General features: G+C 50.4%; 1 protein-coding gene across 8 annotated transcripts in view; it reads left to right on the top strand.

Moving 5' to 3' along the window:
* TMCO4 (transmembrane and coiled-coil domains 4) overlaps positions 1-13448 on the top strand; it is a 77838-nt gene that overhangs the window by 29211 nt on the left and 35179 nt on the right. For all 8 annotated transcript variants that reach the window (XR_012511426.1, XM_074377278.1, XM_074377279.1 and 5 more), the window contains exons 8-13: positions 5743-5840; positions 6093-6236; positions 7197-7316; positions 10470-10634; positions 11441-11577; positions 13102-13186. Coding sequence is in view for 7 of the 8 variants with exons in the window: in XM_074377278.1 (XP_074233379.1) it covers positions 5743-5840; positions 6093-6236; positions 7197-7316; positions 10470-10634; positions 11441-11577; positions 13102-13186 (749 nt within the window). In the remaining variant the exon portion in view is untranslated. The remainder of the gene's footprint in view (positions 1-5742; positions 5841-6092; positions 6237-7196; positions 7317-10469; positions 10635-11440; positions 11578-13101; positions 13187-13448) is intronic.

The following is a 13448-nucleotide window of genomic DNA, read 5'->3' on the forward strand; positions in this document are numbered from 1 at the left end:
CGGAGCAGCCAGGCTGTGCCAGTTCAGCCCAGCTGGAAACTGAGCTCTGAAGCTCAATTCAAGTTCAGAACGGGAGCCGCCCTCCCACCAGGGTTTGTAGGACAAAGGGAGGGGGTTGTTTCCTTGAAAAAGAAGGAAACTTGGTCTGTTGAAATAACCTGAAAATAGACTTGTTTTGACTCCCAGAGCTGTGTCAATAAAGAAACACCTGGATCCAGGCCAATCACTGTAATCACAAGGGCTATCCAGAACCTTTGGGTTTATTGGACATTTGTACTATTTCAAGTATGCCTTGAAACAAAGGAGACACTTAGGTATTGCTTGGAAATCTATTGTCAGAAAGAAACATATTACCCAGAAGATTTGTTCTGATAATACCAGTAATGCCAGATCAGGGAATTCGTAAAACAGCCCAGCTCTGCCACTTACTGGCTGTGTGATCTTGGGCAAGTTATTGAACGTCCCTGGGCCTCAGTTTCCTCACCTGCAAATGGGTATGATAGCACCTTCTTCACTATCAGTATTTGCTATAGGACTCTTATCACTGCTGTTACTACTGCGTGTGGGCCCTTTCCTTGGAAAAATACTCCACATGAGTCATTTTTTTGACTCAATTTTAGGGACTTTGGAGACCTTTCGGGTTCTATCTGTGGTCTCTGGAAGGATCTGAGACCCAGAGAAACACAGTAACTGGTCAGCCAAGCAGCCTGGTTCTGGTTTGATTCTGCTGCTAAGTCCCTGTGTGGTCCTGGGTGCATTGCTTTCTGTCTCTGGGCACCTGCACCAGTTTGTTTGTTTGTTTTTTCACCCGTACAGGTAGAGGATCGAATTATATGTACGTTTCTTTTCACTCTAAGGTTTTGTGTTTCTGCAAGATGAGCTGATCACTTGGCACCCCAGGGTGATCCTTTGCAGCCAGGGTTCAGGGGGAGCTGCCCCACCTTTCTGTTCTGGGGTCCCCATCTGAGCCTTGAGGCGATCCAGGCTTCCCCTGCTTGTCTGGTGACTTCACTTCTCTGTGCCTCGGATTCTTCATCCCTAACAGAGAGGTAGTGGTACTGATCTCTCAGCATAGGGCTGTCAAGAGGATTAAATTAAGTAACACATACCTGAAGCTTGAAGAGCGCCTGGCACACAGTAAACGTTAGCTAATGCCGTGCTGGAGGTTGACACTGAGCCCACCGTAATAACATGGTTGACATCTAACCTTTATTAGAGTATTTTCTAGATCTGCATCTAGGCACAAGATGTCTTCCCATTTGGTGCTCATTTCAATCCCCTGAGGCTTTTGCAGAGGAAGAAACAGGACGTCAGTGGGGTGACATAAGTGGCCCAAGGTCACCCAGCTGGTCAGTGGCACCATCTGATTGAACCTTCTCATCCAGTCTGCAAGTCACTTACCAGGTCCCTTAAAGTGCAGTTGACAAGCCCGGCTTCCGTCCTGAATTCTGAAGGAAGCAGTAAAGATAATCTTTTTATGGGGCTTTCTGAGCTTTTATGAGGGCTGTATCTCTAGACTCCCCAGTGGTAAGTGTTCCCTCTCTATTGACTGGAGTAGGTGATTTTAACAAAAGAAGAGGGTGGTGGCGAGGACAGGAAGGGTAAGAGACACCCTGTCATGGGAGATAAGGTGGCGGTGAGTGCAATTTCTCTGTGGGACCACGAGATGGGCAATGTGGTATCTTTGCTCTCGACAAGGTATCTGTGACGTCAGCCAGTGGTTCGGCCCAGCGCTGCATTTTGGCTTCAGCCTGTCTTCGGAAGGTTGACGTGGAACGCCAGCTCCAGGTCACTTCTGGGATCCCAGGTCACAAGTGTGGCCAGCGGCTCTGTGATGACACAGATTGCCGTGGTGCCTCACCAGCAGGCAAAGTCAGTAACAGGAGGAGGGCTTCGTTTGGGTTTAGTGTCGAGCTCTGAATTCTCGCTTCCAAATATAGGAAGCATTGTGGATGTGGTGACTCAGAGCCAGCGTCTCCGCTTGTGCTTTAGATGTTGAAATTCAACCAGACAACTGAAGTTTATTGCAGGGGTGAAATGTCGTGATAATTAATGATTAATGAGAAAGCTATTCATTTTATGTATTATTAAGAGCGTTCAAGTACTTAAATAAACAAGGAAATCGGTTGACAGTTCAGGTGTGTGTTGAGAGAGTGCCTTAGCTTTCAGCAAGTGTTTATAAACATTTAAATAATAATACAGAGCAGAATACTGCAGATTGGGGTCTATCACCCATCTAGTCTTTGTAAAATTAATCTGATATACTAACATTCATACATTTAAATAAAACAGCTTCAAGAACTACATTTACTTTTCAGTTACTTTATTCCTTTAGGCTGTGAGTTTCCCCCTCCATAAACTCAGCTAAAAGTGAAGACAGTCTATCACTGATGTGCAGGTGCGCTGCAGGAACAATCTAGAAGCAGACGGGGCTGAGTGTCAAGGTCACCAACTCAGGAATTTGACTATGTTCTTAATAACAGATCGTGACATTTTTATAACAGCCTAGACTTGTTCCGTTATCCCAGAAGTTTCATTCTTGATGGTGATTGGCCTGTACTCTGGCTGAATATTTTATTTAACCAAAACGTCTTATTCCGTGACCTCTGGTTTTCATAGAAACGGACAGTGAGTGGGAGAACAGATCCCTGCGGCAAGATGCTCACGTCCAGTCCTTGCTGGAATGAGTAGATTCCATTCAAGAAACAGTTTCTGAGCCCCCTCCAGGTGCCAGTCCCGGGACAAGCTGCTGAGGGTGGAGAGCAGGAAACGTTTGATCCATGCTCTGAAGGTTGAGCCCTGCAATTCTCAGACTTGAGATGTAGATCCCTGGAGAGCTTGTTACAGGTGGTTTGCTCATCCTCATGCCCAGAGCTTCTGGCCAGGAAGTGGTGCTGTTAACAGCTACCTCCTGGATATTCTGACGCAGCCGATCGAAAGCTCACTCTCTGAAAAATCAATAGTCTAGAATTCCAGGCTAATACTGTCCAGAAGTTTAGAAGGGCCCAGAGTCAGGGCATTTAGGCAACCTTGGGGCTCAGGCAGGCTTCCTGGGGGAGGTGACTCTTGAAAGATAAGTACTGTTTAGCCAGACAAAGGAAGGTAAGAAGGTAAGAAGGTCCTTGGCACCCAAGGGCCAGCAAGAACACAGGTACTGAGGTGTAGTCAGGTCACAGGGGGCCTGAGGGTCATGCCATCCTCAAGGCAGTGGGAGGGCTCGGAGGGAGGGAGCGAGGGGTCAGACAGTCATGGTTATACTCTCCTGCTGGACATTGGTCACGTGGTACTGTCATCATCCTCCCATTTCCAGTCCCCACAGGAGAAAGTTGAGGCTCAGAAAAATCAGGTGAGCCAGTGAGGTCATGGCAGAGCTGGGCTCAGACACCTCGCCCCAGATTTGCAAACGATTTCCTGGGCAGTGTTTGCTGAACGAGATGCTGCCGGTTCACAGAGTCAGCTGCTCATGCCCCTGAGCATTCCTCTTGCCGCCCCCAGTAGCTGGAATTTTTCCCCAGGCCTTGAACTCGGCTGAAAACAGCTAACTTCCAGCTTTCCTATTTGCCCTGAATGGTGCTAGCTGTTAAGGGCCAAAGTATATCTCCAGCCTGTGTCTAAGAGGAAATTATCATAATCGTGGAAGGAGTGATAATAAGAACAAACATATTGAATGATTGCAACATGCCAGTCACTGTATGCGGACTGTCTCATTTCGCCCTCCTAATACCTCTGGGAATTCAATGCTATTTTTCATTCCTTCTTCATGGATGAGGAAAGTCAGGCGGGACAAATAATTTGTGCATAGTCACAAGGTTAGTAAGAGTCTCTGTCCATCAGGATAGGCGAGGTTTTGCTGCAGTAACAAATGATGTCCACGTCTCAATGGCTTACAGCAACAAAAGTGCATTTCTTGCAGATTGGCTGTGGCTTTAGTCCACAGTCTTGGTTCTGGGTCCCAGGTTGACAGAGTGACCACTATCTGGAGTGTTGCTGGTCTCAGGGCAGAGCAAAAGGAGACCTATCAGGCTCCTGCACTGACTCTTAAAGATTTTGCCAGAAGTGACACATATCCCTTCCACCTGTATTTCATTGGCTAATGCGGGTCATGGAACCATTCAGTTCAACAGGGCAGAGATGTATAATCTTTCCATAGGGAGGCCCAGCCCTGGAGGGCTAACTGAACATCTGGTGAGCAGTGATACACCACCACAGCAGAGGTGGGATTCAAGCCTGGCTTACAGGGTTTGAATCCTGGCATCAGAACCATGCCCTCCACCACCATCCTGCCTTCTACTTCCCTAGATGGACATGGTTCGGCCTCATCTCACACGTCTGGTGGCGTGAATTTCAATCATGGCAGACCAGCCCCTGCTATCATGAATTGGTTTCTGCTTCTCCATAGTGAAGCGACTGAGAGGTGCTGTGCTGTGCGCCCAGGAGGTGCTTAGGGGAAAGTTGGTTGATGTGAGCTGGCAGACCACCAAAAAGCATAGCAGGTTTGCAAATACCCAACTCAGATCCCACTGCTTTTCGACCACGGGAGGATGAACTGTCTCTTGCTGTCACATCTGGTTCAGGAGGAGAGAGATGGGACACATAGCACCCAGAAGGGCCAGCCCACTCTCCATAGAAGTTTGTTGATTGAATGGATAGAGAAGGAATGAATTTAATCTTTACAAACCAACAGCCTTGTGAGGGAGATGTGATTATCCCCACTGTACAGAAGGGGAAAGTGAGTTTCAGGGAGATGGAGTGTCATGGTAACAGCCACTATTGTGGTCCTCACATGCAGTGCCAACTCTCATGCTCTTTGCTGAGCCCCACAGCTGCTCAAGAGGCGGGTACTGTCATCTCTGACCTTATGTGTGATGTGCGGACAATAATGAAACTGCTTCTAGGAGTAGATAAACCATGCGAAGTGCAAAGCACAGTGGCAGGCATGTTGGAAGTCCTCAATAAATATTAACTATTCCATAGTCCCCTGCCATCGTTCTGCACATTGAGTTGTGGTCCAAACTCCAGCTTCGGTTCGGAGTTCACGCTGGTAACGTGCGCACCATCCCACCCTCAGTCTCTCGTCCTGCTCCTTATTGCCTCCAAAGTACCAAGGGTTGAATGTCAGATAGGAAACTTGGGCTCAGTGATGCTCTTGGGCCATTTTCAGGACTCACCTGACCCCAGTTCACTCTAAATGCTTCCCTTGTACTACATTTTATCACTTTTAAATTTCAAGTCTGAACAATTCTGGCTATTGCCCCAAGACTGTCACCTCCAGTACAGACATTTCTCTAATCCGTCTTTGGAAGGATTATTCTGCAGGAAATTGATGTCCAAACATCCCAGAGGGAGGTGGGCTCAGATGGAGGAGTGGGGGAAGGGGAAGGGAGGAGGGAGGTGATGGAGTCTCTGTCTGGTACTTGTTCTGGGTCCATCTGTTTAAAGATAATTTCTTGCTTCTTTTGCTATTATTATTATTTTTTTGTCTTTTCATTATTCAAATTGCAACCCTGTTAGGATGGATCCGTTGGGTAAGTAGGACATCCCACCTACTGGGATTCCCCAGCTGGGTTTTAGAATGTTTTCAGCTTTTTGAAACCGTCGATGGGCCCAGGGTAACCTTGGTACCTTGCTCTGTACATCAGAGTACCCAGCACTGGTTCTAGTTTGGGGGCTGGAGAGGTGGGGGGGGCGTGTCAGGGGATCCCAGGCCCAGCCAGCCCTAGAGACCAACCTCTTCTCCCCCAGAACGGCCGAGGCATCCCGGAAGAAGAAAGAGAACCGGAGAAAGTGGAAGCGTTATCTCCTGATAGGTCTGGCAACGGTTGGAGGCGGGACAGTGATCGGTAAGGCCACCTTGAGATGAGATGGTGGCACGTGGCCAGGGCATCGTGCAGGGTGAGGGGTGACGCCAGGCTGGGAGCAAGAGTGGGGAGAGCAGGGGGTGAGCCGGGAGGGGCCTCCAGCACGCCCAGAGTGTGTTCTCTAGTATTGTCAGGAGCCCCCATGAGAGGCAGTGGGCAGCTGATGGAGGAAGAACCCAGCGGGCGTCCTCACTCCCCTCCCACCCTTACCCACCAGGGCCACTTTCCTTGCAGGTGTGACTGGGGGTCTAGCTGCCCCTCTTGTTGCTGCCGGAGCCGCGACAATCATTGGCAGTGCTGGGGCGGCAGCTCTGGGCTCAGTGGCCGGCATAGCTGTCATGACCTCGCTGTTCGGTGCCGCTGGAGCCGGCCTGACAGGTAAGGTTCCAAAGGAACAGAGGCGGCAGGCAAGGGCGGGGAGGGTATAGCTCAGTGGTAGAGCGCGGGCTTAGCAAGCACAAGGTCCTGGGTTCAATCCTTAGTACCTCCATTTAAATAAATAAATAAATAAATAACCTAATTCCCCTTCCAAAATAAATACATTTTTAAAAAAAATAGAGGTTAAAAAAAAAAGGAGTGGCAGGCGATGAGGGGTTTTGGGCCCGGCCCGGGTGGCCCAGCTCCTTAACAGACACACCCAGATTCTCACCAGTAATGGCTCCCCAGGAGACGGAGAAGGAGGATGTGGCTTTTCTCCTTGCCAGAACTTGTAGCAGGCTCCACAGAGAACTGGGCTGGGAGCTTGGCATGGGTCTGGGGGAGGGCTGACTTTGAGAAACTGCTCCTTGTGTAGACTTCCTGAGACGGGACCTGCTTGTCAGCGTCCAGGAAGCTTCCAGGCCGCCTAGGAGACACCTGGGCTTTCTTGTGTAGGAGGACGTGTGGCTGCCCCTCATTTACCAGCATCACCTGGGGAAGTTTTTCCAAGTCATGTGGGTCCACAGCCCCCGAACCACACCCAGAGATTCCTGGTCCACTTCCCAAGGGACATGTGGATCTTGGTCAGTTCAAACCACTTTTACTGAGAAGAGTGTGTTACCCCTGAAGTTCGTGGGCAGGAAAAAAGATAGAGAGCCAGCTAAGTCAGGCAGAGCAGTGGCTGTGAGCCCGGGCTCTGAGTCTGCTCCACTCCAGAGGTATCCAGCCTTCAGGAGCCTCTTACCTTCATCTGTAATCGGGACAGTAAAGGCACTGACCTTTACGGAGTTTAAAAACGAGATGTTTATCGAGGGCATAGGGTTGGTGCTCACTGTCTGAGTGCGAGTACACAGCCACTCTGCCAAACATTCCCCAGGGTCCCCAGTCACCCCATTCTCACTTTTATGTCTGGATCTTTAGGGTACAAGATGAAGAAGCGTGTCGGGGCCATTGAAGAGTTCACATTTCTGCCCCTATCCGAAGGCAGGCAGCTGCACATCACCATCGCCATCACCGGGTGGCTGGCGTCCGGCAAATACCGTGAGGACCAGAGTCAGGGAAGGATGCAGACGGGGATGGGGCTTGGCTGAGCTGGGTCAGGTTCTTGCCTGTGTATGTCTTTAGAGGGGTAGGTAGGAGAGTCCCATTTTTCAGAGGAGGAAACTGAGGCTCAGAGAGGTGAGATGACTTCATTGAACATCTATCTTCCCATCCATCTATTCATTATCCATTTAGCTACCATCCATCCATCCATCCAACTATCCATCCACCCATCATCCATCTATCATCCCTCCATCCATTGTCTATCCATTCATCCAACTATCCATCCATCCAACTACCCATCCATCCATCATCTGTCCATCCATCCATCCATCCAACCATCCATCCATCCACTCACCCACCCATCCATTCATCAGTCCATCCTTTCAGCAGTGTTTATAGAGTGCTGTGCACACCATGTGCCAGACACTGAGCCAGGCCCTAGGAACTCAATGGTGAGCAGTACAGTCATAGTGTCTGCTTCTATGGAATGCGTGGTCCAAGGTAGAAGACAGGCCATTGAGCACGTAATCACAGGGAAGGTCTATGGAAGGCTCAAAAGGGGAGAAACAGAGTGTTTCTGGGGAATGAGGGAGAGGTTACTAGAGGAAGTGACGTTTAGGCTAAGGACTGGCTGGAAATTAACCAAATAAAGAAGGCGCAAGATGTGTATACCAAGCAAAGGGGCTGCATGTAGAAAAGCCTGGTGGTGCAAAAGATCCAAAAGAAGCACAGGATGGCGTGAGGAGGGAGCTGGAAGGCGGGAGTATGGGCAGGGCCAGATCAGGCAGGAGCATGTGAGCTGTGGCAAGGAGTTTGAATTTATCCTCAGAGCAAGTAGCAGATAGAAAGACTTTCAACACGTAAGTCAGAGATCAGTACATCTTGGCTGTGTGACCTCAAGCAAGTTGTTTAACTTCTCTGTGCCTCAGCTGCTTCATTTATAAAGAGAAAGAAATGATTCCTGCCTTTCGGGGTACTTACACAGGTTAAGTTCAACAAGGTGACATGTGGAAGGCACCCGGTTTTTAGTGGCATCCCACAAACATGAGTCCCCTTTGCTGCTGTAATTTTGGGAGGATTCTAACCAGGTTGGCCTTGAGGAACAAGACCATGGTCTGCTTACTGCTGGCTCACTTTTGCAAGTGCCTAGTGTGAGGCTCACAAACAGGTCATCACTCAGAGAGAGAGCAGGGTGGGCCAGGGAGTCTGGAGTGTCCCAAACAGACCCACGTGCAAGAGCCTCCTGGGTCCCCAAGTCCCTGGGATCCAAGGGTGGAAGTCACAACTCTTCTAAACGACACAGAAGAAAGCAAGTGAGAAAATGCTCAGGCCGGGCTTAGAGGCATTACTGGGCGCCAGAGTCTTCCTGGTGTGTGATCGCCAGGCCCCGTCCCTGGTCTCTGACGTTGACCGAGCACCTAGCGCGTGCCTACTGGAGTCAGGCGTTCCACCCACGTGACCCTCACATCCACCCTCTGAGGTGGGGGCTGTTCTCATCCTGATCTGGCTGAAGAGGAAACCAGGAGGGGTCACGCGGCAGACAACTGGCAGATGCAGGATTCGAACCCAGGTCTCCTGACCAATGCTCACGGGTTCCTCTTCATTTATTTCATGATACCATCCACGCTACAGAAAAGAGGGAGCGAGAGCAAGCATCTAGGTGAAGGAATTTACAACTCAGACCAGTATGGAAAGCAAATCCCTTATGGTCGTTTTACCCCCATTGCTGGATGGGCCCCAGGTCAAAGTCAAGTTTATCTTGCGGGGAGGAAATTCAGTATTCTCCTGCAGCCCAGGGCAATATGCTCCCCAGGCAGAGGGGGTGGTTACGAGAACTCTAACCAAGCTAGATGAAGGTCAGGAGGGAAATGTGTCACCTCGTCGTGTCTCCTTGACAGCTGGGAAAGAAGTCTTGTATCATCACAGGCTTGCTTCTGCGTCTGACCGGAAGAGTTGGACATTCTTCAGTCCACCCTGTTTTGAAATAGGACTCTGTGTAATGGTGATGATGATTTTGTAGCTCACCACCAACCCAGGCACTTCACAAGCATCGGCTCACTTAGTCCCTCACTTCAGGCCACGGAAGTGGGTGTCATTATCACCCACACTTTACAGATGAGGAAACTGAAGCTTAAAGGGGCTGCCCAGGGTTGCCTAGCTGGTCAGGGACTAGGGCACGACTCACTCTCATTCTGTCTCGCTCCATAGCCCATGTTCTTGGCCACGGGGTGGATAGAATGCAGGACAGCACTTTACAGTTTATGTAATGCTTGGTGTGCAGCCTCTCGTTGTGGTCCCAACGACACCTGTGAGTCAGATGCCATCATTCCATTCTGTGGAATGAATGAATGAATGAACAAGTCAAAGGCATGTGTTTCCAGAGGGTCATGTGTTAAGTCAGGAATTGCCAAACGATGAGGCTATGAAGAAGGCGGGGGCCAGGTCACAGGGGACCTGAGTGTCCCGCTGGAGAGGTGACACTATCCTCTCCAGGAGGGAGGAAGAAAGGGGGACAGACAGTCATGGTTATATTTTCCTGCTTGACATTGGTCACGTGGTGGTGCTGTCATCATCCTCCCATTTCTAGTCCCTGCGGGAGAAAGTGGAGGCTCAGAAAAATCGAGTGAGTCAGTGAGGTCATGGCCGAGCTGGGCTCGGACACCTCGCCCCAGATTTGCAGACAATTCCCCAGGCAGTGTTTGGTGAACAAGATGCTGCCAGCTGCTCGTGCGCCTGCGTATCCCTCTTGCCACCTTCAGCAGCCGGATGTCAGAATTCCTGCAGAATGAGAGAAAATAGCGCTCTCCGTGTATAGTAGTTCAAATATTTAATTCTTACAACTAGTCTATGAAGAGAGATAAATGCCAGTCTCCCCACTTCACGGCTAAGCAAAGTGCGGCTCAGCACGGGATAGTGATGCACCCAAGGTCGCCCAGCTACTAATGAATGCAGGACGTGAACCTGGCCAGGCTGCTGACTCGCAGGGGCACCCGGGCTCTGCTGGGGGCTCCATCTGCTCGCTGTCAGCTGCGGGGGGTGGGCCTCTTGTCTCCCACCACCGGAGAGTGGGTTTCTGCCGCTGTCTGGGAAAGTAGGGTGGGGCGTCTTCTATCAGACAGGAGAGACCCCACCTACCTGCACTCTCCCCAGGCACCTTCAGCGCCCCATGGGCTGCCCTGGCCCGCAGCCGCGAGCAGTACTGCCTGGCCTGGGAAGCCAAGTACCTGATGGAGCTTGGCAACGCCCTGGAGACCATCCTCAGTGGTCTTGCCAACATGGTGGCCCAGGAGGCCCTAAAGTACACGGTGTTGTCTGGTAAGCCGCCCCCTCTCCCCTACCCTGAGCCAGGCACTGTGCTGGTCCCTAGGAACACAGAGAGACAAAGACTACATTCCTGTCTGTGAAAAGTTTATGGTTTTTGTAGGGAGAAGACAGATAAACAACCAGTCACATTATCCCATGGTGTGTCAGTTAGTAATTGCTGCATAACAAGCCATCCTATAAACCAGTGACTTAAAATAACAATCATTTATCACAGTAGCTCAGAAGTCATGAGGCTTCATTTGCCTCTTCTTTGCTGGGCCTGCTCATGCATCTGTGGGTCAGCTGACTGTCCACTGATCAGGCCAGCCTGGCCTGGGGCCACAAGGGTGACTCAGCTCTGTTCCATTTGTCTCTCCCCCTCTCCAGGGATCTCAGACTAGCCCACACCCGTGGTAGAGGTGCACGAGAGGCGCGGGTCCATTTCAAGCCTCGAGTCTAGTAACATCTCATTGACCAAAGCCAAGATATGACTGAGCCTAGAGTGGATGGGCAGGGCAGGGACAGGGGGCACTGCAAGGTTATGAGGCCAAGTGGGAGAATGCAAGGTGGAGTGACAAATGGGGGCCATCTTTGGAATCTCACACACGGCAGATGTTTGGACACATGAGATCTGGTCCATGTATCAGAGATGCATGAGCTTTAGTTTTCTTCTTTACTATTTAGTAGTTTGACAACACTTAGAAAACTTATAGATTCCAAAAGACTCTGCATGCATTCACTCAGGCATCCGTTAGCCCTTAGAAGGCACTCCACCCCCCACCACCACTGCCTTCATCACTGATATCCCACCTCCCCAGGCATTGTGGCTGCCCTGACGTGGCCAGCCTCCCTCCTCTCGGTCGCCAATGTCATCGACAATCCCTGGGGCGTGTGTCTGCATCGATCAGCAGAGGTTGGCAAGCACCTGGCCCACATCCTGCTCTCCCGACAGCAGGTACCTGGGAATAGTGGGGGTGTGGGGAGGAAGACGGGGAGCAGGGAAGCAAGGGGGTTGACTTACACACAGACATCATATCTAAGACAAGCCCACGTCGGGGTAGCCCAGTGGCTTTGAGGGAGTGAATGATCTTCACTGCTCCTCCAGTTCAAGTGACAAAAGTGTCCTAGGAATGAATGACCAGTAAGAATGATAAACTCTGCATCTCTAGCAAGTAATCAGGTGAGGACTGAGAAAAAGAGGCGTCTGTAGGTATGGACAAGGCCAGGTGTTCTGTCCTAGAAGTATAGAGCTACCACTGAGCAAATCTTCAGTGGTCCAAACACCACGTCAAACGGTCAGAGGTCCATCCACAGTCCAGACAGTCAGAGGTGGGAAAGGAGAATGAAGGGTGCGCCTAGAAGTCACACCTGTTGCTTCCTTTCACATCCCTTGGCCAGGACTCAGCCCTGCAGCCATCCATAGCTGCAGGGGAGTTGGGGAAACTTAGTCTTTGGCTGGGTAGCTGTGGGCCCAGAAAAACTCAGGGGTTTTAATAACCAAGGGCAAAGGGAGGATGGGTGTGGAGTGATAACCAGCAGCCTTTGTCATGGAGTTCCTGCAGAGCTGGAATACTGTTTGCTGGAGGGTTTCCACTGTAGTGAATGGAGATGAGATGGGGGAGGGTGGATGCATATATTGGCACAAAAACAAGGGACAGGGAGAGAGTCCTGAGATCAGCTAGACCTTTGGAACCCATCAGCTCCTTCCATGTAGAATTTGTACCCCAAAACTTTCTACAGGCAAACAAGAACTCAAAATGTACCGGACTTTCCAATATTAGAGCTTGATCCCATTTGACAATTGACTGTCCCTATTTCCAGTAAAATTGGTTTTTAATACAGAATTCCATTCCTAGCTAAATAATCCACCAAATAATAAGGATACTTTCATATCTGGGGGAAAAAAAAGAACTTGTACCCAAATAGCCCACATAACTTTCTTTTTCTTATGAGTTGCCTTCTCTACAAGTTCTTTCATCAGAAAATTCCTCTTTACATCTAACTTACTACCTCTTCTTGTAGTTTAAGGCCAATATTTCAAATCCCGCTTTCCCATCTAGGAAGAGAACGGTTGTCCCCCTCCACCATGTCACTCTGCCTTCTTCCCCATTGCACCTCGGGGCACCTCCTGCCTCCTCTCCCGGCTCCAGAAGGGCCCCACTTCACTGCAGTCCTCGGCCACAGGGAGATGCGGAAGGAGAGACAGAGGCAGGGTAGTGATGTGTGATGAAAGGGAGTTAACCCAGCCAGCCACCTCGGAAGAAGCCAGCTCCCGCGGCAGGTGCACCCCTACATAAACAAGGGCCCCGACTCTCCTGATTGAGACATCAGAGCTCAGGGCTGGGAATAGCACGGGCGTGCTTCATTCAGCGCGAGGCAGGCGCTGAGCAGTGTACCAGGGCTGCCGTTGTCAGGGTGGATGTTTTGCTAGGACTGGCTCTGCACCTTCCCCCCAACACCTGTGTCCTTTCTCCCCCAGGGCCGGCGGCCTGTCACCTTGATCGGCTTCAGCCTGGGAGCCAGAGTCATCTACTTCTGTCTGCAAGAGATGGAGCAGGAGAAAGGTAAGCCTGGCTTATTGTCGCAGGTGGAAACCCTCCTGGCGTCCATGTTCTCAGCCCTTAGTTAAAAGTTTTAAATAGTTTGAAAAAGACAGAGTAGTTAAGTCATTTGGAACATTGTGTATTTCTTCTGTACGTAAGTTAGAGTGGATGTGAGACTGTCCTCTAATAATGACATTGGCCTTTACGTTCCAATGCGGGATCTTGAGTGGGAGGTGTCTGAAATCGGGGTGTCAGCAGAGCAGCAGGGCCACGGTCCCTCTGA

The sequence above is a fragment of the Camelus bactrianus genome, chromosome 13 (assembly GCF_048773025.1).
Source record: "Camelus bactrianus isolate YW-2024 breed Bactrian camel chromosome 13, ASM4877302v1, whole genome shotgun sequence".
NCBI classification, from domain to species: Eukaryota; Metazoa; Chordata; class Mammalia; order Artiodactyla; family Camelidae; genus Camelus; species Camelus bactrianus.